This window comes from Takifugu flavidus, chromosome 10 (genome assembly GCF_003711565.1).
Source record: "Takifugu flavidus isolate HTHZ2018 chromosome 10, ASM371156v2, whole genome shotgun sequence".
NCBI classification, from domain to species: domain Eukaryota; kingdom Metazoa; phylum Chordata; class Actinopteri; order Tetraodontiformes; family Tetraodontidae; genus Takifugu; species Takifugu flavidus.
Window position 1 is genome coordinate 3,286,259 of NC_079529.1, and position 25,564 is coordinate 3,311,822.

General features: G+C 45.5%; 3 protein-coding genes and 2 long non-coding RNA genes across 7 annotated transcripts; 3 read left to right on the forward strand and 2 right to left on the reverse strand.

The window, feature by feature from the left end:
* The first annotated feature begins 73 nt into the window (after window positions 1-73).
* pde11al (phosphodiesterase 11a, like) lies at window positions 74-9,279 on the forward strand. Its single transcript, XM_057045265.1, has 20 exons — window positions 74-1,232; window positions 1,741-1,899; window positions 2,855-2,944; window positions 3,031-3,171; window positions 3,303-3,367; window positions 3,859-3,979; window positions 4,089-4,164; window positions 4,239-4,306; window positions 4,410-4,502; window positions 5,020-5,070; window positions 5,192-5,338; window positions 5,510-5,617; window positions 5,788-5,897; window positions 5,987-6,077; window positions 6,468-6,568; window positions 6,740-6,817; window positions 6,896-6,959; window positions 7,205-7,279; window positions 7,408-7,491; window positions 7,569-9,279. Exons 1-20 carry the CDS (start codon window positions 459-461, stop codon window positions 7,821-7,823), a joined length of 2,751 nt encoding a protein of 916 aa, XP_056901245.1. The 5' UTR covers window positions 74-458; the 3' UTR covers window positions 7,824-9,279.
* On the reverse strand, window positions 7,314-7,744 carry LOC130532558 (uncharacterized). The gene is made up of 2 exons (XR_008952359.1): window positions 7,555-7,744; window positions 7,314-7,482 (listed from the first exon to the last, which is right to left on the reverse strand). It is a non-coding gene; the product is annotated as an uncharacterized LOC130532558 (long non-coding RNA).
* Window positions 9,280-13,572: 4,293 nt separating the features above from the next.
* On the reverse strand, window positions 13,573-16,055 carry LOC130532557 (uncharacterized). Its single transcript, XR_008952358.1, has 3 exons — window positions 15,993-16,055; window positions 14,544-14,658; window positions 13,573-14,456 (listed from the first exon to the last, which is right to left on the reverse strand). It is a non-coding gene; the product is annotated as an uncharacterized LOC130532557 (long non-coding RNA).
* A 2,840-nt stretch (window positions 16,056-18,895) lies between these two features.
* Window positions 18,896-21,677, forward strand: cbx3b (chromobox homolog 3b). Of its 2 annotated transcripts, none has more exons than XM_057045334.1 (5): window positions 18,896-19,270; window positions 19,512-19,652; window positions 19,745-19,892; window positions 20,229-20,371; window positions 20,677-21,677. In XM_057045334.1, exons 2-5 carry the CDS (start codon window positions 19,513-19,515, stop codon window positions 20,795-20,797), a joined length of 552 nt encoding a protein of 183 aa, XP_056901314.1. In that variant the 5' UTR covers window positions 18,896-19,270; window position 19,512; the 3' UTR covers window positions 20,798-21,677. The 2 variants fall into 2 exon arrangements, with proteins under 2 accessions (XP_056901314.1, XP_056901313.1); XM_057045333.1 differs by having other exon boundaries at window positions 18,898-19,158.
* A 117-nt stretch (window positions 21,678-21,794) lies between these two features.
* Window positions 21,795-24,566, forward strand: snx10b (sorting nexin 10b). Of its 2 annotated transcripts, XM_057045332.1 has the most exons (6): window positions 21,795-21,931; window positions 22,091-22,177; window positions 22,244-22,344; window positions 22,435-22,536; window positions 22,689-22,898; window positions 23,091-24,566. In XM_057045332.1, exons 1-6 carry the CDS (start codon window positions 21,905-21,907, stop codon window positions 23,191-23,193), a joined length of 630 nt encoding a protein of 209 aa, XP_056901312.1. In that variant the 5' UTR covers window positions 21,795-21,904; the 3' UTR covers window positions 23,194-24,566. The 2 variants fall into 2 exon arrangements, with proteins under 2 accessions (XP_056901312.1, XP_056901311.1); XM_057045331.1 differs by lacking the exon at window positions 21,795-21,931 and having other exon boundaries at window positions 22,028-22,177.
* The last annotated feature ends 998 nt before the right edge of the window (window positions 24,567-25,564 follow it).

A 25,564-nucleotide genomic window follows, 5' to 3' on the forward strand; every position in this document is an offset into this window, starting at 1 on the left:
TTTTTTGTTCCCTGTTAAACAACCTTATTTAAAACCGATGGTGTCCAAATGCAGCACAGCAGAACACCGAATTCTTTCTGGGACTGTATTATGTGAGGTATGGAATATTGAGCACCTGCCCCGCAGTTATTTTTCAAATGTTCTTGGCAGAAGATATGTATGCGCGGTGCTGCTGCTGCTACATCTCTGCACAGTCCACAGAAGAGCGCAGAGAGTTTCCTCGCCTCTCCTTCGTAATCGGTCTGAATCTATGAATCTATTTGACCAGATCTGCTCCAAGTGTGTAAGGGGAATCAGCTGCAGGCTGTTTTACGTGCAAGAGTGACTGAATCATTGTTTTGAGGGCATCACTTCTTTGAGAAACTCGGCTGCAGGAGCATCCTCCCATCTCAAGGCTACTCCTTTAACTCTTGTTGTGATTTGGAGCGCCTCACTTGGTCTCCGCGGCGCCTTTCACCATGACAACGTTCGACTTCTCTGATGTAGAAGCGTTTTTGGACTGCCACCCGGACCTGTTCGAGGAGTACCTCGTCCGGAAAGCGAAATGTGACCAGGTGGGCAGATGGCTGAAAGAACATCAGCCGTCCAAAGTATCTGCAGCCGAGGAAAGGCGCGGCGCTCCCAGGGATCAGACCTGGTCCACCAACCCGGAGGCACTCCGGCGCAGATCGTCCCACATGGAGCTGCGGCGGAACTTTGCTCGGTCCAAAGCCACCACCGCGCATCGGACCTACGACGAGCATGTGAACCTGAGCGAATACGAATACGAGTCCAGCATGAGGCGCCGTGCGCTCCTGCGTAAAGCCAGCTCCCTGCCTCCGACCACCGCGCACATCCTGAGCGCTCTGCTGGAGTCCCGAGTCAACGTGCCCCAGTACGCCTCCAGCGCCATCGACTACAAATACAGACTCAAGGAAACCAACGAAAGGGAGTTTTTCTTAGAGTTAGTCAAAGACATTTCCAACGACCTGGACCTGACAAACCTCAGTTACAAGATACTGATCAACGTGTGCATCCTGGTGGACGCGGACAGGTGCTCGCTTTTCCTGGTGGAGGGGCCTGCGCACAAGAGGACACTGGTGTCCAAGTTCTTCGACGTGCACTCGGGTACCACCGTCAGACCCTCATCCAGCACCCTCAACTCCAACGAAGTCCAAGTTCCGTGGGGCAAGGGCATCATTGGCTACGTCGCAGAGCACGGAGAGACTGTAAACATCCCGAATGCTTATGAGGTAAATGCGCCCTGACAGTTCGGTGGGGGGGGAGTGAAGCTTATTTTCCTAGTTCCACTCTATCTGCAGCGTATTCTCTAAGAATGAACGATACGAGACACGATAGAGTGCACGACGGTCCTAGAATTCGACAGCATGCAAACATTCGAATCAGCTTTCTATATTCCACATTGCGCATCTATAGGCCAGCGCCACCAGTTGCGCTCCACATCATTATATCTTGGCCCTGGGCTGCTCAGGTTAAAGCACCGTCACGATGCCTGATCCCCTGAGCGCTGTCACTGAATCACTGCAATGTTGGAGACATGTGTCAGCACAGGCTCTGGATAGGGTTTTTCTTTATATAAAAAAAAATCCTTAATATACTTTTTTTTGTATAAGATAGTATAACACACACACACACACACACACACACACACACACACACACACACACACATACACACACACACACACACACACACACACACACACACGTTTAATAAGATGCATTTTGATGTGCATTCCAGGACCACCGCTTCAGTGACGAGATAGACAAGCTAACGGGATATAAGACACAGTCCATTTTATGCTTGGCCATCTGCAACAGCGATGGGGAGGTTATCGGTGTTGTACAAGCCATCAACAAAAATCCCATGGGAACACCCTTTACAGAGGATGATGAGAAGGTGAGACTCGTAAACATTCATCTGAACTGTGTTAGTAGGTGGACTGCGCACTACTTTCTGCTGCATTCTTTATTGCTGCAGCGTTGGCTATTAAGGACATTTACAACTCACAACACACACACACACACACACACACACACACACACACACACACCACACACACACACACACACACACACACACAGTTTACCATGCATGAAAACTGTTGATCCGTGTACCGTTTGCACTCTAAATCTTTTTAATGGATGTGGAGAGTGTTCCCTCAGAAGCAAATGGAAGGGAAATGAAGAGAGGTCAAGCCTTTAGTCACATGCAGCACATAACGACTGACTGTGCTGTATAGGTGTGTATAGATGCTTTGGAAACTGTAAACACTTTCAACTGCTCTCCATGCAATCTCTTTGACACGCTAAAAACTCAAAAGCATTTTGAGTTTTACATGTGTTCACAGTGTAGTGATCATCCTACAGGGAGTATCAAGTGGGCAAACAACTGAACTGGGCTCAGGTGATACAGTCTAAGATGATAAATCTCTGCGAGGCAAAGGGGGAATAAACAGCGGGGAAAAGAGCTTGAAGAGGATGGAGACATCTGACCACAAGATGGCAGAATAAAATTATGAAGGGAAAAGGGGTTCGGCTTCAAGATGCTGTGAAGCCTCAGATAATAACTTTAGCCAAAGATTTGGGTTTGTAGAAATCAGGGAATCAAGAATAGAACTCTGAATATAGCTCAAGGAAGGCTGCCTCTGTCTTTGAGCTCTGCATTTGCTGAAAATAGAAACTGAGGCACGTTGGGACATTGAATTCTGATAGATTTAGGCTTCATCGACGGGGGCTCTCTTTGAAAGAACATAATCAAAGTGTTCAGCCTCTCCAGATAATTTTCATTACACTTTCTTTATGATCTCCATGTCTGTCAGAGTTGATTTTTTCTTCTTCGATTTGTTGCTCAGGTGCTGCAGATGTATCTGCCTTTCTGTGGAATATCCATTTCCAATGCCAAGTTGTTTTCAGAGTCTCGTAAAGAGTATGAAAGGAGTCGGGTAAGAGACAGAACCAGCGTGTTTACAAGAAAACAAGCGTTACGTCGTGAACAACACTTTTATAATGCTTCACTGTGGTCATATAGGCTCTGTTGGAGGTGGTCAACGACCTGTTTGAAGAACAAACCGACCTGGAGAAGATTGTTAGGAAGATCATGCAGCGAGCGTTAACCCTGCTGCAGTGCGAGCGCTGCTCCGTGCTTCTCCTCGAGGACATTGACTCACCGGTCCACTCTTCCTCACCTTTTACAGTCTCTCCTCACAGATCCATTTGCCTCGACTTCATCATTTAATCCACCTGGCCTTTCCTGTGCAAAGCGCTCTTATCTCTGCTGTGCTGTCTTGTCTCCTCCCGCAGGTGGTGAAGTTCTCGAAGACGTTCGAGCTCATGTCGCCATTGTGCACCATGGACCACGACATCAGGTGACAGTGGCACCAGGAAAAACACACAGAAATGTTATGTACGGTGGCATAAGTGGAAATAAGAACAACATACATTACAGTCCTCCATTCAGAGCTCCTCTCCATTCAGAGTTGTATGTTCCTCTTTGACTCAGAGATCAAAATGTATGTTTTCCATGTCTGTATCGTACTGCCAGCTAATGAGGTCACATTTATTGTGCGAGTTAGCAGGCAAACCGGGCATTCAGGGCACAAAGGGAGATTACAGACCCACTTGTTTTTTACCTTAATTAGCACAGAAGCTTTGGTTAGTTTAGCTTCTTGTAGCAACGTTGTTATTGGCCCGAGGTGACACATACTTGGCCTAAAGGTTGTCAATCAGAAGGTCCAAAACAATGGAAAGCAATAAAAAAGGAGAAAAATAAGAGCTGTGTCTGCCTATAAAAAACACATCTCTTTATCTTTAAATGCTCAGATCTGACAGTTTTTTCCTGTTTTCTGGGCCGCATCAGCATGGAGAAGCTATCGTGTTCAGATTGGCTGATTAATAACAGCATCGCTGAGCTGGTGGCGTCCACGGGACTTCCTGTTAACATCAGTGACGTCTGTCAGGACCCACGCTTCGACGCCGAGGTGGGGGCACAACGAAACCATTTGACCTCAGGCGAATGTAATGACCGCAACTTTCATGCTCGCGGCTATACGCAGACCCTTCTCCTGTCTTCTCACCCCATCCTTACAGGCAGATCAGGCCTCAGGTTTTCACATCAGGTCCGTCTTGTGTGTTCCCATCTGGAATCGGACCCATCAGATCATCGGTAAGTGACCCGGAAAACAGCCAATCGGCTCAGAACCCGGAATTAACAACGGCGGACATGTGCTTTTTCTCAAGGTGTCGCGCAAATTCTGAATCGCCTGGACAGAAAGACGTTCAACGATGCAGATCAGAGACTGTTTGAGGTGAGATCCTCAAACCTGAGTTATACCTTCCATTAAACAAGGCAGGAAATCCACGTTATATTAAAGCACAACTGTTATTTCCTCTGTCTTTTTCTGGTCGCAGGCATTTGTAATATTCTGTGGACTTGGAATCAACAACACTATGATGTACAATCAGGTCAAGAAGACGTGGGCCAAGCAGTCCGTAGCACTGGATGTAGGCCTCTCAAACTGAATTGTGTCTGTTGGTGTGACAGTTGGGAGTTAAATGCATGCAAAATCATATAAATTAACTTCACAGTTAACTAGCTATGGGAAATTTATAACAGGATCAATTAAGCTGCAGAGGAGCCGTAAAAACCAGGTCGTTCTTTGTAAAGGACGTGCTTGGTGCGTCTGATTGATTCCCATGATTGGCTCCCATTAGTCTGCTGTGTGCTACACTGCCCGATATCCAACCCGAGCCATCACATTATCCTCAGAAAACATTCTTTCGCCTGCGATACGATAAATATTTCAGCTGCTTTCAATAATTCACGATAAATACATGTGCCAGGCTGCTCGGCCGTCATCAAAGGCAGTGGCTGTTCAACACTGCTTCTGTCTCTCACCTGATGATGGATGAAACTCCAGAAACAAACTACTGATGAAAAGACACCGTTTCTGCCTCACAATATGACATTTTGATTTGAACTGAAAAAAAACACCCTCTTTGTGAATAATCTCTCTTTCAGATGTTGTCCTACCATGCAACCTGCTCCAAAGTAGAAGTCGACAGACTGAAGGTAACGTTTCAGGATGCAAAAGTCAAGTATGATGTGTTTAAGGACACCTGATTTTGATGGGATTTTGATGCTTAGATCTCAGTGCCTCCAGTGATTGGCAGAACTGTCCTCTCTCCTTTAGGCGGCTAAAATCCCCCTGAGCAGTGAGCTGGGCATTGACGAGTTTCACTTTAACGACTTTTCCTTGGACAACGATGCCATGATCACCGCGTCGCTCCGGATGTTTCTGGAACTCGGGGTGGTTCAGAAGTTTAAAATTGACTACGAGGTGAGGGGATAGCACCATTCTAAACAAACACACCACCGAGATTTGATAAGCTAATTTGGTCCGACTCCACTAAGTCAATTTTTATATCATATGGAATGCAAATTATCCTACTGTGGGACATTTACAGGAATTTCTTATTCAACTATACAACTAATTATTCTGTTCCTGCAGGTTTTGTGCCGCTGGCTTCTGACTGTGAGGAAGAACTATCGAACCGTTGCATATCATAACTGGAGGCATGCCTTCAATGTTTCACAGTGCATGTTCATAATGATTACAGTGAGTTCAAAGATCAGGCCATGATAAATTCATGCACTGTTCTGGCCTGGCCTGGCCTGGCCTGGTCTATCCTATTCTATGTGGCCTCATACTGTCATGGTCTAATCTATACCTAATAGGAAGAATTTCACAAGAATAGTAACTGTATATTTACATTTTCTTTGTGTCAGACGGCCAGTTTCCAGGACCTGCTGTCAGACGCAGAGATACTGGCTCTGATGGTTGGCTGTCTCTGTCATGACCTGGACCACCGCGGCACGAACAATGCTTTTCAAGCCAAGTGCGTGTCCGAGGTCTGGGGTATGACGGCAAACTGGTGCCACATAAGCGAGGCTAAGAAGCCCAACTCTGTTTATTTCCTTCCTCCAGGACAGGTTCTGCTCTGGCTCTCCTCTACGGAACATCCGCCACGTTGGAGCACCATCACTTCAACCATGCAGTCATGATTCTGCAAAGCGAGGTAGGAACATATTTGCTTTGATCACAATTAGCTTATTACAGGAGACATTTTTGAGTGGTTAACATCACCGACTTTCCAAAACAGCAGAACGATATCCGCAGTTTAAAATATTGCACCCTGGTGTGGGGAACGGTTCTGTCCGGTTGCTGCTCTATCTCAGGTGTTGATCTGTTTAGCGCCATGTTTCCTATTGATTTCTGTTAACAGACTGGGACAGAAAGTCTATACACATATGCAATTAACTCCGAAAACGACAGCTTCATTTGACAGTGAGCAATGCCTTTTCCATCGCATTGACTCGAAGGACGCGTTTTATCCAGGGCTACTTGCCCCCGTCTGCTTCTCTATGTCTGCGGATCCGGCATTCTCTTTTATGTTATTTCCTCGCAGGGTCACAACATCTTTGCAAACCTCTGCTCTAAAGAGTACAGCAACATGATGCAACTATTGAAACAGGCTATTCTCTCCACAGACCTTACTTTGCACTTTGAGTAAGTGTTTTTTTTTATAATCAGTCATAAGCTGCAGTATTTAATAAGAGTCGTGTGGGGGGGAAAAAAGTCAAATTGAGTAGACTTATTCATGGATGAATAGCAGGACTCTAATTTTGATTTCTGGAATCTTTTCTTGTTTCTCTCCTAATCGACGTTCTCACTGTGGAGGAGGAGAACCAAGTTCTTTGAGAGTGTTTTGTCTGGAGAATTCAAATGGACCGATGAAGGACACAGAGAAGTTTTCAGGTTTCTGCCTTTCTTTTTCAATGAAAACATACTGAGCCAAAATGACCCAGGAGACATAAACTCGTGTGCTGTCGACAGGTCCATGCTGATGACGGCGTGCGATCTTGGCGCCGTCACTCGTCCTTGGAAAATTTCTAAGCAGGTCTGGGGCTCTTGTTGGTATTCACATCAGTTCTAACTCCAGTTTTTGGCCTGGAGATGAAACCGTTTGCCGAAATCTGTTTGTCATATTTAACTATTTTCATTAGGAGCCCAGGAATTGTTCCCTGAATTTTCCTAATGAAATCATTTACAATTAGCAGATAGAATGAAGCTAACACCACTGTAGCAGCCCAATGTTTGATGCTAACCTGTTTAAATAATAATTGCATGATATTGATGTAAAAGGTGGCAGAGCTGGTGACAAGTGAATTCTTTGAACAAGGTGACAGAGAGCGTGCAGAGCTCAAGTTGACCCCAGCGGTAAGTAAGAAAGACTTCAGAGCGTTGCGCGCCATGCAATTCACAGAATAAATCTTCATTATTATTTTACTAGATAAAATGACACGATCCATCCTTAGACGTGATCAAGGATTATCTTCTCTCCACAGCCCATATTTGACCGTAATCGTAAAGATGAGCTGCCGGACCTGCAGCTGGAGTGGATAGACGGCATCTGTAAACCACTTTACAAGGTAGAAGCTTTATAAATAGCATTATCAACTAAGTACTGGTGCAGACATCACATGCATGCTCACATGTCTCGTCCCAGACGCTGCTGAAGCTCAACAGGAAGCTGCAGCCCATGGTTGATGAAATGGACGCCAATCGGAATAAGTGGCAGGACCTCTGCTTGTCAGAGACCAGGAGAGCCTCGCTGACCAATCAGAGCGCAGATCTGAGCCAGAATCCGGAGTCCTGTGAAAACAGAGAAGACGCTCAGCACGGAGACGTGCATGTTCAGGACACCACACGCAGCCCTGATGAGACGACGTCCCCGGAGTCCAGGAGTGATAAACCAGCATGAATCAATCAATTAATGAGTCCTTCTATCTATCTATCTATCTATCTATCTATCTATCTATCTATCTATCTATCACCAGATTGAGCCAACCGTTAATACCAAAGAGGGCCACATGTTACCGTAATGTTTGTAATAGGAGCACAAATCCACTGGAATGCCTTTAACAAACAAAGAAGAAACACTGTGAGTTCTCGCCATCATCAAAAACTGCCATTTTGAATGTAGATCAGAGCATGGCCTTGTTCCTGAATGTTCCTTCGTGTTAGGGTGTTTTTACCTCACTTGCAACGGCTTTGGCTGGCTTTCACATTACCGTCAGTGTTTTTGGGGGTCAGATGAGCCTTCAAGCTGCTGTGAATTGCATCAAACAAGCAGCGCAAACTGTATGAAAACGGTCACTTTTCCACCAATCCTTGGCCTTCGTGAAAAGAGATACACAGCTGTTGTTAAAGGAGCAACTACTGTATAGTTCTGTGTTCAGCTCTCAATGTTATAATTAAGGACTTTTATTGTGTGTATAATTTTGTTCTGATCTGCACATTTAATGCACATCTGAGTGAGATAAATAAGACAAAACAGGTCTACAGTTATAATCCCACGTTAAAAATATAACATAATTCACCTACAATTTATTATAGTGACAAACTTTGATTGAAAAAGGCAAACTAATTGTGTCAATCTTTATAATTAACCCCTATAGGATTTAAGTGTCATATATGAATGGACAAATTTTTCCTTTAGATAAAATGAATGAATTAATACATTTATGCTGCATTAGTGAGAGGATTCTTGTTACCTGCCTGTTTATCTTTGCTTTAATGTTCAGTGACCTGCTATATTTGATCTTGTGTTATGTTGAACCCTCAGGGTCTGAGTGATGCCTGCCTACGTAGAGCTAGCAAAACAAGATAGCATCAGTGATTCTTTAGAAAGTCGGGGGAAAAGTAGCTTGTCTCAGTCTAAAAACCGAGCTATGCCTTGATAATCCATCAGTGTAGACAGAATATACCTTTTCAAATGCCCCAATAGGCTATTAAGCTCTTATAATGCTGGGTATGTCTAGGTTTGTTTGTGTCTGAGCATGCTCTTTATGGTGTAAATGTGCTGTGCCATGTTTAACGTTGATGCCTCACAAGATCTTGATGCCTTTGACAGCCGATGAGATTTGCTTTGCATGAAATTCCCCGCAAGAGTAAGAAGAAGCCTCGGTGTGTCATGTTACAGCAAAGTGATGTTGGGAAACAACTATTTCTATTTTCAATCACAGGCAGCACCAAAATAACTTTATTTTTCACTCACTGGGCTCTATATTTATGTACAATCTGCATTTCCTCCCCTGCTATTTATAAACCAACTGCTAAATATAGAAGATAAGAAAGAAGAGGAGAAAATGGTGTCCTGATGTCTGAACAAAAACTGGTTTGTTGTCATTTGTGGTTAATAAATGTAAAGTTTTGTATTCCGACTTTGCCTAAAAATGTTTTGATGGATTATAGAAGCTTCCCACAACCCTTATCATAATTATAAGCTGATCAGTGCCCCGTCTTGTCCTTTCTTTTTTATTTAGCTTGCGTATATTTGCAACCGTCAAAACGAAATCGTCGTGCTGATACAGTAAATCGCTGGAAAAGCCCCGCGTTTGGTGGAGTTATTTTTGGTGAATAAAAGATTAGGGGGGGGGGGGGTATTCTCAGTGTGGGAGGAAAGGTCTAACTCAGTCACGAGTGTCCGACAAAGGCAGCCAGAGAGCGCTTTGTCAGGGGAATCTTCCATATTCATACAGTCTCTTTTAAATCCAGTGACTCATCTGCGCCAAAGGTTTCATGTTGCTTCGGATACGGCGGCGAGGTGACGCAGCACGAGTGCGCGGAACTGCGCGCAGCTCCGCGTTCACGCAGCCGCCAGCTGCCAAACCAGCGCTGGTCCTTAATCTATAATTTAACAGGGATTGAGTTTATTCTCCTCGGAGTCGATTCGCTCACATGGAAACAGATATATTTTATATGAGTAAAACTGGCTTCATAGTGAAATACAAGAGTGAGGGCTTGGTGCAACAACACACTGAATGTAAGCCTCTACAGTCTCTTAATCTTTTCCTAATTTATGAGGAGGCTCCTGTAACTAGGCGCTGTCCAATTTGTGTTTTTACATACGGCTACTGTAAACATCTGCTAATATTAACTGTGCAAACAAACTTGAAAGCAGGGTAATTAGATAAGGCTGAGCCACCTCCATTGCAAAGGAACTTTTGATCATCCCCCTGTGCTAATTAAAGTGCCGCTGAAGTTGCGTAATCAGGATGCAACCAGTCAGAGCAAATTAAATGAGGAAATTAGAGGTTCTTTTGGTTTCTGTTTAAGTGGAAGGGGTGGTTTACAATTTTTTTTGGGGGGGGGGGGGGGGTAGTAAAGATAATCTGGAAGTAGTGAGTGACACACTATCATTACTCAGAGTTTGCGCCTCATGATTTACTGCAGACATGAAGAGAGATGCTCGTCCTCCCAAAAGGCGGAGAGAAAGTCACGACCGGCTCTAAAAGAACCCTTTGAACATTTACAGCTCTGCATCACGAGCAGCCTGGAGCAGATGTTGACGGTTGATCTTCAAGACGGGTTGTAAATCCTGATGCACTCTACTGTCCAAACTCTGGACTGACCTCTGCAGATCTGGCCTTTATGGGCCCCGGGAAGTGATGAAACGCGCCTGAAACAATGTGCAGAGTGTACTTTCTCTCCCCCCCTAGAATGACCAGGGCCCTTTTATGTCCAAACTAGACCAGCAAGCCCTGACTTCCCAACTGCCGTCGGCAACAAATAATAATAAAAAAAGAAAATCAAGTGTCCAAGGCAGAGCGGGCACAGATTCGGTGGGGAATGCGCGCATCCACTGCGCTGCCTTGTCTGGCTGTCTGTCATAATCAAAGCATCCTCGGAGTTGTGACACGGAGCTGAATAATTGATCCATGCAGGCAGCTCACTGCTTATGTAACAGCAGACTCGGTGAAGCATCACACAGTTCAGTGCTCTGGCACTGCTGCAAGTGAAGCCGGAGTTGATATTCACTCTGTGCGCACTCAAGTCATCCTCATCGTCCACGGGAATGCTGACAAGACAAGGCAACAATTTGTATTGGTGTTGGAACGTAACCTATAATTCTTCCTCGATATGATAGTGCCCCCTGTGGGCAATTATAGGGTGATCATATTATAGATATCAGTTTAAGGGCTAAAGCTTTGCAAATATGATCGTTTGTTGCGTTGTTTCAAAGTTCAAAAATCAAAGTTAACTAAAGAAATGTGCCACTTTTCATTGGACGCCAGCTCCGAGAGATGTGACAAAGTTTTACTTTTGTTTTAACAGATAATTGGGCCATCTAGTGAGATAGGTGTTTGTTTTTTAAAGACACTTTGGTGTTAGATTACACAAAAGGCGCAACAGAGTTTTGCTAAATATAGTCAGAAATGTGAGATTACTGTGAAAACAATTTGGTGCCAAATAGCCGCGATATGCTTGGCTGAGTTCTGGCTCCCTCAGGTGACAAATAGGAGTATTTACACCTTGGGTAGCACGTTTTAATGCAGTAGAAAAGCCTTAAACATTTGTTATATGCATCATAAAAATACAGAGTGAGAGCGAGAAGAAAGGGGAGCATGGGCTCTTGAAAAAGGCTCTGGATTTGACCAAAAAGAGCAAGGTGTGGCTCTTGTCCTGACAGCTGGGAACACCCCTCCCTCATAACAAGCCTTTGTTCAATGAGAAAGAGCTTTGTGATTGTTCACAGGGAGGCCTCTGGTTGGGCTGAATGGCTGTCAGCCCCGACAGGGTGATAGACGGGCTGGCGTTTCACCTCTGATAGAATCAAGGCCCTCTGGCGAGGAGCACAACTCACCAAAGAGCAGGACCTCTGCCAGACAGCTCCCAACCTCATCCCGAACACAAGGGCCCAATCTGTGATAAAAGAGTTTGGCAGCCCAGCAGGTAATTACCACCAGTGACGTCTCCATCAAGGGAGCCGTTTTTTGTTGGACACACTTCCCAACAATGGCTGTCGGAATTTAAATTTTTTTTAAACACTTCAAACTACTTGTGTTGATTCCACTGCAGGTACTCTATTCTTTATCTGGGGCCAGACAGAACTGCTACACATGCCTCTGATGAGAGTCAGGAGTCCAGCTTTACATTTGCACCTCTTAATGTCTGTTTAGACTGAACTGGCCGTGTTGATGCAGAATACACACCAGCTCCACTGTGATTGTTTATATTGACCTCAACTTAGCCGTGAATCACTCCCCGCCGTTGCGGCAGACCTTCACTCGGAGGAGGTGCGTCTCATCGGGGAGAAGTGACGGCGGGTTCGTGTGGGTGTTCAGACAGCTGTGACCTTCAAACGTTCGACAAACAGAAAGACCTGAAAAACAGATGACAGAACATTCCATTCAAACAAGTTTTTTACATTATTGCTCCAATGTGTAACAATTGGCAGTGACAAAATTGATTTTTCTGCAACTTCTGCAAAAAATAAAATAAAAATCCCCCTGAGGTGCATTTAGACATTTTAATATAACCTTTAAATGTCTGCTTTATCACTCTTAAATTACATAGTGTCACAGGAAAAAAACCTAATATCAAAGGGGACACACATCAGTATTTATACAAATATGATCAATTAATGTGTTCTGTCATTTGATGGGATGAAAAATCTTTACCAGTGAATCAATAAAACCCTTGAGGAACAACAGAAGCATCTCCTGTCCCTTTTACACAGGGGCCACTAAGCCCCCCCCCCCCAGAGTTGCTGTGTGGAAATCTGACAGTCAAGACCTTGTGACAAAACAACACTCATCACAGACACTTAACATCTTTTTTAAATAAATTTAAAAAAAAAAAAAAAAAAAACAACCATTGCTGCAGTGTTTGCCGTGGCCTCCGTGGACGAGAGTTGGAGCCATCGTATCTCCAGCTAAATTTTTTTTTTTTTTTTAAATTTGAAAGCAGGAGGGGAAATGTAAGCTGGCCTGTGCTCGACACTTCATTTCCTGGCAGGTAAGAGCCCGTTTCCTGCACACCAGCTTAAACATGATATTTCACCGGAGCTCCCCCTCCCTTAATTTGTCTCAGCTGCAAACAATTTCTTTCCAAGGCATTTTGACTGAGGGCCTTCAGACTGCAGACTGATGGGATTCTAATTTAACAAGACATTTTAGTGGATGGCCAGTGTAAATAAATTCTGGGCTTTGTCAGGTCCAGGCACCGGATCCAGTGTGTGCGAGAGAGACGGAAACAGGTTTTTCACAGCCAGATAGGATTTCATGCCACATATGAAGCTTTCCCCATGACAGATCAGTCTTGTTGCACTTTTCAATTTGATTTAAATTAGCTCTGGAGGTGAGAGCCTCATATGTGGGACAAATGTAGATTTTTCTCCTCTTGTAAATCCAGAGTGATTAAAGGCACAGATTTGGAAAGTACTTCATGCTCATGTGGTCCAACCATAGCAAAATAGGGATGGAGCCACTCAGAATGGCTGCACTCAGGCTGAAATCCTTCATCTCTTCCAGTTGAAGTGCCTGAATGGGTTTGTCAGAGTGGAATAGTTAGCTGCCAAAGCTACGTGCGAGTTGGAAACCATCCACTTTAATAAGAATAGGAATCTCCCCCCCTACCCCCCCCCAAAAAAACTCTTTAACCAGTGTTAACGAGCGCCAAATAACAACCAGTCTTCAGTTGCTGGATGTGAGTGACTCACAGCGACCTCCTGTCTCCATTATTTATCCAGTTGTCACCACAGAACATTCAACGCCTTTGTTCGGCGCTAGCAGGGTAATTATGGCGGGACCTGCTTAAAGTTGTTATTTTCCAGATGGCAGATTATTCCAGCCATGTGCTCACCTCAGCCTTCACTTGCTGAGGAGGTGCAGAAGTCCGGCCTTTGCCAAGGAGAAACGAGAGAACCTGGACCCAGAAGACAAAGGTTGCGGGAATGCACAAGAGCGCTCGGTGAAAAATTCGGCCGAAACCTGATTGGATGTGGAAACGAAGTTTAAGACATGCAGCTGTGCGAGACAGAGCAGAAGGTCGACAGGCTGCAGCCGTGAGGATCGTGGAAACGCAGTTAGTGAAAGAGAATCTGTGCAGTGAGTCCCGATCCAGCTGTCTGTCCACTGAAACATGAGGTCAGGCCTCGTATTCATATGATAAATACTGTGGGGAGTTTCATGTTTGATCTGAATCACCTTAAAATGCGTTACGTTTATTTATAGCTCACTTATCAGGCAGAGCTAAACGGGAGTTTCACATGAAGTTAGAATCACTAAAAGAGATGGAAAAGCAAAAGGCTGTTTGGATACTGTTGAGGTTTTTACTCAGCGAAAACCAACGCTATTTAGGTTGTGAATCACCTGTTGACAATTAGCGCCAAGAAAAGAAAGATGAGAAGAATGGTCGACACAGAGAAAAGGATGAGAAACCGAGGTTCAAAGACCGCCGTCTCTCCTCCATTCACACCACACCGGCCTGTGGGGGGAAACTGGAGTTGCCCTCCACTGGCGCCATTCACATGTCAGTCACAGCGTTGCCAGAGCTGACGGCTTCCCCGCTGAGGAAAATCCCCAGCCCAGAGGCTCAGGAGCTGAAGTCACTGGGATAAAGAGAAATCATCTTTGAATTTGAGCAATTGCCTCTCAGTTTAGCTCCTGCTTTTGCTGGAGAATTTTGCTGTGTGCACCTGAATTCTTCTGCGCGATGACTGCAGGTTATGGAAGCCTCTGATGCAAGTAGACTGCAATACAACACTGCGGCGTAAATAACTGGACCGCAGCATCGCCTCAGAATGAGATTCACTTGGAAAAATGAATATATTTTAATATGCATCTTCATGTATAATCAACCCAATAAGCTTGTAGTCACAGTTATGTAGAGCATGAGTCAGCAGAATTGAGCAGAACATGACTTGGCAGAGCAGGAGGTACCAAGGCACGACCTTGAGTGAGAAGCTGTGATCTTCAGGTAACCATATATAGAAATGCTCGGGTGAGAAGACTCCCCTAAAAGCTGAAACATAGCCAAATAGGGCAACTAAAGCGGAAGGATCCAGGACCCAATGATGGATGGCGGTCTCCTACGCATCGTCTGAGGTACTGTACGTCGTTGGCTGTGAACCTCAGTGTGGTTTTCTGTCCGAGGCCCCAGCTGGTAATAAAGTTCTCAAAGCACTGATCTTCACCTCTTGGATTTGTTTTCCTCTGTGCTGAACACCTAAGGATATTTTGTCTCCCGATGACCAAAGATGGTAATTTTATTCATCCAGAGACCAATGTTGTGATTTTGAAGCATCAATATAATTGAGCAAGACCCAACTCTTTCAGGTCACCATCTACTGAATACATTAGCAGGTTTATGCAACGTCAGCCTACAGGGATCTGGCCTGAGGTCACAATGGAGTGAAGCTGGTGGCCAACAAGTTAGCTTTACACCCAAGATTGACATCTTTGAATACACGGCCAATGTGGATTGTTCTCTGCTTTATTTTCCACCTCAACCACATCCTGCTGTGGAGTCATAAACACGGCATCCCATTCATTTTGTTTTCATCTAATTTGGTGACGTCCCGTTGAACTGCGAGTGGCAGATCTAAGAACGCTACCTCCTCAGGCCCTGCAGCTACAAATTCAACCTTTACTTCCTTTCAGGGTTTCCCACAGACCACCCATGTACGGGTAAATACAGTCACAATGCAAGGTAAATTTTTAGCAATTATCTCTTCGAAATTAGACATTCGCATGGTTCAGTTCCAACAAAAATGATGTCAAGTGCCACCATCACACCAACCCCCAGGGGTTCAGCTAACTAGAGAGGGAAACTAGAGGGGCAGAGGTCACTGCCCCTAGACACTAAATAAGACAAGAGAAAAACCAAAATACCTATATACAAACCTAACCTTCCTCCCTCAAATCCCAGCAGACCACGATCTGGTCTAAACACAAACAAGCCACTGTTGACGACAATAAAAGGGAATGTCTAAATAAGAAAGGCACTATTTTGCTACTGAATTAAGGAGGCAATAAGAACGGCAAACAAAAACCAAGAAGCTAGGCAGGATAACCAGTGGCCCAACACCAGGCCACACCAGCTGTTAGTTACATGAACAGTAGAAGGCAAATGGCACCAAACTTACAGCATATTTTACCAGTGTAGTTCAAGGTTGGGATGCCACCACAGAGAGTGACTGACCAAAAAGCTGAAGCATATAAACAGGCCCTCATTAGTTGCTACAAATCAGCTGCGCTAGGTGTTGTTAAGGGCTGTGCCAAACACCTGCTGGAAGCACCACGGCAACCGGAAACAGACCAGGGACTCAGGAGACAAATGCAACAGACTCTCGCTCCTTTCACGGAGCCCTTTAATGCAAATTCATTAATTAGTTCTCTCTCTTTTGATAGACTGTTCTCCTCTATCCATGTCATGCATGCAGCTCCTCCGCTGTTGAGATCACTAGACAAAAGAAAAGTCCGGCTCCACTTGCAACTATATTGGTGAACCAATGAGCGGCAGCACCTTTGGTGTGAAAATCGATCCTCTAAAATTTCCTAAAGAAACGCACATCCGCTGCAGAGGCTGTGTTCATTCCCAGTAACTCTATCGACACAAATGACTGCATTAAATACCCCCCTGAAGCCTGAACCAGCATATAGAATAACACAGGGAGGCAGGTATCTGGCTGTAAGCGCTCAGAAAAAGGAGAACCAGGTGGTCTGCCCCCACCCCCCAACCTTTATTCAGGAAAAGACACTTTCCTTCTGTCACTACTTATATAGAGAACCTAAAGACCACCAGACCATGCCAGATAATTTTGATATAAAAGGCTGAATGTGAGGTGACAACAGCAAGCTGAGCAGATCAGGAATGTTTCTGAAGCGTGCGTGTGTCCTCGTCTTTGCTGTGTATTGAGTTAGTACTCATTCCACTAGTAAGGTGAGGACATTGTTGCAAAGTGGGCCCATTTTGGCTGGTCCCCACAACTCTAAAGGACTGTTTGACAGCTAACACACAGTTTTAGGGTTGACGTTAGAATTGGGTTCATGTTTGGGTTCGAGGGTTATAGAGGTGTGTGTGTGTGTGTGTGTGTGCATGCTACAGTATATGGGGGAGAAATGTGTAAAAGAACACTGTGTAAATATGCAGTCAAGAACAGAGCTGATGTAAATCATCCTCCTCCTTCCAGGGAGAGCCATGAATATTTCATATTAGCAGCACTTCTTACTGGTACATGTGCTCGTTCGCTCAATGTTACGCTTACATGAAGTTCAGTGTTTATCAAGAGCAACAGGACAGACGTGCAGCCGAAACCCAAAACTCCCGAGGTGATGCCAAGTGAACACCAGGAGCCTCCCGTGAAAAGGGTCCAGTCAACGTCGGACCTCCGTCCACGTCTCCTCGCAGCAGGGTCCAACCATCTGGACTCATATCTGCTCAGACAGGGCAGCTCATGAGGAGGGGGCAACAGTACATCCACTGTGGCCCCGGAACGTGCCTGTCTGCGAGGGGAACGGAGCAGATTTAAAGGGATGATAGCGCGGCACCATATATCGTTCCTCCTAGTACAGTAGAGTGCGCCCTTTCATCAGCGCATGTATTTCATTTTTATTTCATTTTCAGTCTTGGCTCCAGTCGGCTCCATTTCATTTACAAAAAGAAGGCCTCCGGTCGCTCCAGGGTTGCATAATGTTGAGTCATGTAGGCTGCACACACATGCAAATCATAAAACCTGATTTACTCACACATGTTGGGTATATATTTTCTCTCACTCCTACAAATACTTGATGTCATTTAAACGTTTTTTTATGGCCCTCTGGTAGTTGGAAACAGATGATGTTTCTTGCTGAAGTATTTGTAGAAATGATGCGGTCGCGACAGGAGCCCACTGTGGGCCATCCTGACGTTCCCACACTTGCACTGACAGCTTGACCCTAAAGGCTATTGTGTTACTAAGGGAGCTATTACTAAACAAGAAGCAGAGTTGGAGGGTAACTCCAGCATATCACCATTTGTGGAGGAAGGAAGAAGAAAACTCTATTGATTGTAATTTATGTCTTTAAAGGGACCCCAATAATGCCAATAACGCATGCAGCCACAGCTGGGAAATCAAAGTGAGCAGGTTCCTTTTAGAGGGGATTGACCATTTAAATCAAGAGCTGATGAAAAATGAAAGTCCGCCTTAGCTTTACCGCGTAGCTCCTGATGGCCACAGCTCACTTCTGAGTGACTTTGATCAATGAATCCCTTTTCTGGAGACAACCCACATCGCATTCATCTTCTTTCCGAGCATCCGCAGGCTTTTTTCCCCCACTGAACCCAGTTTTAATCACACCCCGTGGGCTTCCCCTGTGTTTTATTATTGAACTTAAAGGGAAGCATTAATTCTTTCAGGGCAATGAGATATCACTGCTGATTTTATTCCCGGCAACAGAGCGTTTGTGCAGTGTTTTCATTCCAAATTGAATGCATTGATATAGTATAATCCATGAACAAATGTAGCCGGTCTTACTTAAGACTGCCTGCTTGATTAAAATAGACCATCAGATGGAACTAAAACGTGAATCCGTCGCTGGAGAACCGTTGGTTTTCCTGCTCTCAATAAGGGTTAACAACGCCCCCTAGTGGTAAGTTTGAAAACGCTCGTTAAAAAAAAGAAAAGAAGGGAGAACTCGGATATGTGGGCTGGATAAATGGAGACCCAATAAGGAACTTTCGGGTTTCTTATTGGCCAGACGGGAGCTGTAAATCCAATCATCCAGTGGGTTTACTTCAGGAGGTCTTGTGACATGAGTGCCACACTTTTAACTTAAAATGCTGCATCACAGTACCAACAAATGTTATTTTTAGATTTCTCTTTTTGCCAATTTCGAAAATGAATCGCAGCCACTTTAATAAAAAAAAAAAAAAAAGCTTGTTTCCATTGTCCAGGTAGGCTGGGCAACAGTCCCTGTCATTCCCTTCTGGCGCCCATGGGTGGCAGGAGTGTTCCGGTCTCCTTCACTGGGGGGGACGGACGAGCGCACTGCTGTCTCATTGGTGGACGAGGCGTGCACGTCCCCGTCCTCTCTTCCCGGTTTTCCTGGCATGACCTTTTCCCTTGGCAACCACTTCCTCCGTACATCCACGGCCATCTTTATTTTGAAGTCATTAGCATCAGCAAAAGTTGCCTCGCTCATGTCATCGTCGCATTCGCGCTGAAAACGGCATCCAGCGCCCCGTGCGTGCACACAAACCCCCCGGCGATAGGCTCCGAGCAGCACCGCGGCTGTGCATCCGTCCACGGAGATCCAGTAAACAGCGACAGCGTACGTGCACAATGCTCCGACCATCGCGTTTCCTGCCTGTTGTTGGCACACGATAACTCCTAAACCGACCGACGACTCTGTTGTGATCGTGCACGTACACGCATTGAACGGCGTGAGTATGTGCGGGTTGGAAGAACAGTAAAGAAGCGTAGGAACAGCAGGTGGGGCAGCTGGAGTACCGTATGTGTGCGGGTCATTGCTCCAGAGCCTCGCTGCCATGTTTCCTGCGCACTTCCAAACTGGGCAAAAAAACGCGCTGTTTCGTTGCGCCAGTGTCGAGTTCTAACGAACGCTTGCAAACTGTTTGGAATGCGCTCCTGACCCGCCGCCCTTGTGTTTGTCGTTGACGGCAGGATGAGGAAGAAGCAGACCGCCAAGCAGAGGAAGACCGAGGAGACCGCGGTGGTGCAGGAGTTTGCGGTGGACAAAATCATCCGCCGCAGAGTTCTGAACGGAAGAGTTGAGTACTTCCTGAAGTGGAAGGGCTTCACCGAGTGAGTGGGGCGTTGCACTTCCATGTGTGCAAACGTGTGTGTGTGTGTGTAATGATTAACTGACCCCTCCCCCCCCTCCCTTTGTCCTACAGTGCAGAGAACACGTGGGAACCTGAGGACAACCTGGATTGTCCTGAGCTCATTGAGGAGTTCCTGAGAAACACGCCGTTCCCTGACGGGATTGAGGAAGGACAGGAGTTTGTGCCCAAAGAAGAAATGACGGAGCAGGAGACGGAAATTGTGAGTGTGAGCACAAACACGGCGGCGGAGTGTCTGTGTGAGTGTGTGTGGGTGAGATGTTTCCGTGTTATAACAAAACTTCCTCACACAGATTCCTAAAGGAAAAATGAGCTCAGACTCACGTTAAGTTAAGCTGGACCTGCCTTTCCTGCCTCTGGGGGCTAAAAACTGAAGTTAAAGGGCACACGTGGGTGGCTGACGTCACTGTCCCTCTGCGTTAAAGAAACAAAGTAGTTAAATTGCACTGTTGTGAAATCTGCACCTGTTTTTCAGTTTAAAAAAAGAAGTGAATTCATCTCTGTGGTTTCTTCCTGAATGCTGGAATCCTGCGTGCAGCCCCGGCCCCCGAGCGATGGCGTCGTCCCCGAGCCAGACGAGGAGCGCTCAGACACCCACAGCGACCGCAGCAGCTACCCGGAGCCTGAATGCATCATCGGCTCCACAGACCGGCAGGGCGAGCTGGTGTTCCTCATCAAATGGTAACTGCTTCCTCTTTTCTGCAGCCTTTTTAAATCACTGTGGGTAAAAGGTTCTGTGACTGTAAATGTGTCGCTCACGTTGAAAACGGGGCCCTGACGTGTGAACCTGAAGAAATGCCACGGCAGCGGCATTTTCAGGACACGTGTCATTTACAGGAGTGGGGAAGGGAAACCCGATGAACCATATTGAAGAGAAATCATCTGAGCTTGTCAGTAAATGATGGCTGCGATATTCTGGGTTTTTTTAAATTAAATGCATTCACTTTTCTGTCATGTAATTATATCTTGTGTGCTTCTCCCCACAGGAAGAACTCCGAAGACGTGGCCCTGCTGCCGGCCCGTGAAGCCAGCGCCCGGTATCCCCAGATGGTCATCGACTTCTACGAGCGGAAGCTAACTTGGCACTGCGGCGATGAGGAGCAGTGACAGCGGGGCGAGCTGGCAGCTTTGCTCTCACCTGAAGCTTTGTTTAACCTCCATCAAACACTCCCCACTACGCCCCCTTTCAGTTGACGTTTGAGTCTTGCACCTGTAATGACGTCCAGGGTGCGGCGTCCACAGCGGGGTTGGTGCCGAAGCCCCGCCGCCCTCGGTGCAGTCCCTCTTCCTGGCAGCAAAGACGAGCTCCAACCTTGTAGCAGCCTGTCTGAGGTCAGGCTAACCTGTAGCAGCATTCGGTCCCGCGCGAGCAGAAACGATCACTGTGGAAATGGGATTTTTGTGCATCATTTAGCGCCGTTTTTTTGTCCAGTTTAGCTGCAGAGATCTTGGTTGTTTAGTGTGTGTTTGACACTGTCTGTACTCAAAGCTAAAACAAAAGTTTGTACAATGTTGAAACTTTTTGTGTTGTATTTGTAGTTAAAGCTTTTACTGTATCCCTGTGTGACCCCTGTGGTTGATGTGAAGTGCTTTAACACACACACCCCCATTCCCCTTAATCAGCTGCTGTAAACCAAATGTTCTTTTTTTTTACATTTCTGGCCAAATTGCTCAAAAGCTTGTAGTGTTTCCAAATGGAAAATACTTTCATTTAGTAAATTGTTGAAACGTGCGACCATTGAACTGAACCTATGTGCACTTGTAACTGAATACCAAGATTGTAGAATGTAGCACTTTAGCCATGCAACGGTCCAGTCTTGCAGGGCATTGTCTTCCAGGAATTGCACCAGTCCCTGTCTGTAGCACTGTCCTGCGTCAGCAAATCTCCAACCACTGAGCAGAGCCTTTAACCCCCTAAAACACCCCTGCTACTGATTTACTGTATGTCCACCGATGGTCTGTGTGAATAAATGAAACGTTTTCTGAACCCTGTTTTTGTCCTTTTTTTTTTTTTAAACTTATATAACAGAAACAACAACACCTGGGGTGAACAGATAATGCTGAGTAAGAGTAACAGTGAGGGGAGGAGCCAAAGTTTATTTTGAAACCTTTGTCCCATGACAATAAAATGTAAAAATAAAAGGTGCCGGTACTACGAGAGGAGCGAGGGATTTTTTTTCTGTCTGACTGCCAGTAAACTAGAATCTTTGGATTATGAAGGAACAAACAGAAATGACTGAGGTAAAAAACCATCAGAAGCTCAACAACCATTTTAGAAATATTGGGCGTTTCAGTGGGGTTTTCCTACCATTCATCTACTTCCGTTGTCTGCCGATAAAAACTTCCCTTTTTTTCACAATGTTCAGTTCAGTGTCTCCTCTGACTTCTTCATCCATGCAGCAGGTCGTCAGCATCTGGGTGCGGGACCCGCGGCTACAGAAGAACGACTTCTGGCATGCCTACATAGACTATGAAATTTGCTTGCACGTGAGTAAATGAAAGGAACGACTGTTTTCTCCCCATCCATCGCATAACTGTGATGTTCTGTGCCAGACGACCAGCGTGTGTTTCACCAAGAAGATCTCATGTGTGAGAAGGAGGTACAGTGAGTTTGTGTGGTTCAGACAGAAGCTCAAAGCGAATTCCATGCCAACGTAAGCTGTAATTTTAAAAAACATTTTGTTTTTTCCTGTTTTTTTTTTTTCCGCTGAATATTCGCTGTATTTTTTCTTTTCCCACTGAAGGACAAAACTTCCAGACCTGCCCCCCAAGAACCCTTTCTTCAGCCTGAACAATGCACAGCAGATCACCGAGAGGATGGTAGGCCTCCAGAAGTTCTTGGAAGAGTGAGTAACAGCCCGGCTGATCAATACATGAACCTTGCCACACAAACAGAACAAAACCGGTGAATCACCAGATTCCACACGTCACGCGTTTCCACAAGAAACAAACAGTTCAATACAGAGCACAGCGGTTCCTCACCGTCCATCTTCTCCAGGATCCTCCAGGACCCTCTGCTGCTGTCCGACAGCTGCCTGCACCTCTTCCTGCAGACGCAGCTCAGCGTGTCCAAGATAGAGGCCTGCGCTGCGGGCAGGACCCACTACTCTGTGGTCCAGGCGGTCCAGGGTTACGGCCTCAGACGGTTCCACTCCACAGAAGATCTGCAGAATAGCCTCAGCACGTCCTGTGACAGTGACTCAGACTGGTACTGTCACACTTTGGTCCCAAAATTACTTAAGGACTAAAATAAATCATATCTAACGTATCATATCTATCATATCTAATCTCTTTTTAAAATTTGCTCATCTTACATCAGATGTTTGCAAGTTTGTTTTTTTTACCCCGGTTCTACATATTTATTTAATCTCGTTCCTCTTTGATTTTGTCTTTCTTTCAGCTCCGAGTGTAGAGAACCGCAACCTTGGATTAAAGATTTAGCAACAGCGGAATCGAAAACTACGTCTTCCCTTGATCTCAGCTGTCTGGCTGGCTCCAAATGAAACAGTCGTCATCAGACCTGATCCGATGAATCTGTCAGGACACAAGGATCAACTTTACCTTTTACCCAGCACTTTCTTCTCCAGCACTTTTCAGGCACAATTTTCACACGTTACAATGTGCATTGTGGAAACAATGAAATGTGCATAGTGAGTGAAATGTAACGTCTCTATCGTTAAAGTATTGTTTACATTTTGTTCTTGTAGTGCTAAAATCTTCCTGTAGATGGCAGTAGTGTTGCTTCCACCCCCCCCCCCCCCCCCTCCTCCGCTTGTGTTCCATGAATTGACAGTTGCTATTTTTAATAAACCAACCTCCACAGTAGCATCGTGACTTCTGGTCACTCAGGGTGAGTGTTTTCTCCACTACAATAGAATATCGCAAAGCTGTGGTGACTTAATATCGCCAAGCTTCCCCCTAATAAAGAATAAAGTGCAGGAAGGGTGTCATCTTGTGGCCACTACAGCGCTCGGCCATTTGATCTGTAATAGGGTCTCTGTAGAGTGTTCGGACAGCCCCCTTGTCAGATGTTTGGTTGGTAGGAGGTCCTGTGGGATCTCTGGGGAGTCGCTCCTGTCTGCGAAGGCGACCAGGTAGACAGCTTTTATTGCTCCCTGCTGAACAAAATGCCAGCTGCACTGACAAGTCACCTTTTCTACCTCTCTCTTTTGTCTTTGTGTTCTTAAGAGCCTGTTCATTACAGCTACTCTGTGTGTGTGCTGGATACACACTCCCACAGTGAGCAGCACCACGCTTATGCAGAGGTAATGACCATTCAGCAGAGTGACAGCACACTGACACATCTGCACAGCTAATTAGATTAGCTGGGGATGTGGTATTCATTATAAATTCAGAGAGACAATAGAGATCAGGGAGGCGACGTCACTTCGGACCTGAGCGTCGCAGGTTTGGACAGGGGGGGAAACCCACAAACTCAAATTAGGACTTCCCTTCAAAAGAGGTGATGTTGCTGCCCACCATTTTACCTTTGGTTCCACATGAAACATTCTACATTCATCTTCTATTCTTGTCACCAGGAGCACATCGCCATGACAGTTGTCACATTTTCTGTTTGCTGTTTGCTCAAGTTCTGTTAAATTCTCAGCCCTAAAATTCATTGAAGTTACCAGATGAATCAAGTCAAATTCAAACACAGCCCTATTTTAATGAGAGAAAAGCTCAAATATCTTAAATGTGAAGGGTATATCAGAGCTGGTATTATTGCTGGAGCAGCCTGGGGTTATCATACATGCTGAAATTGCACATTATGCAATATCACATAACTGTTAACAAGTGATGTCGCTGGATTTTGAGCCTCCATAAAGATAATGGATGTGCTCTGGGCTGAGTAAATCACATATGCATTTGTCAATGAGTTTACTGTTCTGTCTCTTTTTAATGGTGTGTGACTCTTTTCCACTGGCTGTTAACCTTGAGTCACTGCAGCCTAGGTTGTCAGCGCAGCTCTAACGCCATGACAACACTGACATGTTTAAACCCATCCGATCGATTGTCTGACAGCTCCCCTCTCTGTGCTGCGAGACCCACTCCCCAAAAGGTCAAACGGAGCCGAGGAGCAGGTAAACCCGACGAGGGCCATCTCAGGGATCTCGATCAGGCGGATGAATCTGACCCGATATCGCATTTTCCGCGATATCCCTAAATGATCGAGCTGAAGTGATAAGCTTGGCTTTCGCACATAAAACAGCAGATGATTAGACAAAAGGGAATGGCTCCCGGGGGAGATGCCCACATCCAGTTCTGGCCCCCTCGGCCTGTCATGCAGCAGGTCATATGTGTGATCTCATGCTTGACTTACTACTCCCTCTGTTAAAATCAATTTAATGTGTAGGAAAGGACCAAATTCCTGTGTCGAATGTAGGTATGAAGTCCTGATTTGAGCCAGAGTCAAAAACAAGGAAGATAAGCTACACTGTTTGTGCATTTCTAAGGGTGAGAGAATCCATTAGGAATTCAGCAGTACAGAGATTTAAATCTCTTTTGCCTGCAAGCTAGTGGACCGAGGATGGGTCAATACCCCTGCTGTCAATAGGCAGCCGAGGCCACCTACAGGAATGAAAGAGTTATATACCATCAACATCTATATGATAAGGCACAGGCTATAGTAATGTGTATCCTATATATCACATTCATTAGAGATAGATGGTAGAGGACGGTAAATGACGTGCAAGTCCGGGGTTAATTGAACCGTTAATAACGTACGCCTCTGCCAAACATGTGCGAGGTCTCCCACATTTCACGCCAGCAGTGATATACTGAGGGCCACAAAATGTCCAGAAGCCTATGGCCCACAAGAGCCCCCTGCATATGTCACATATCGCTCCTTATGTACGTTTCTAGTATATTTAAAGG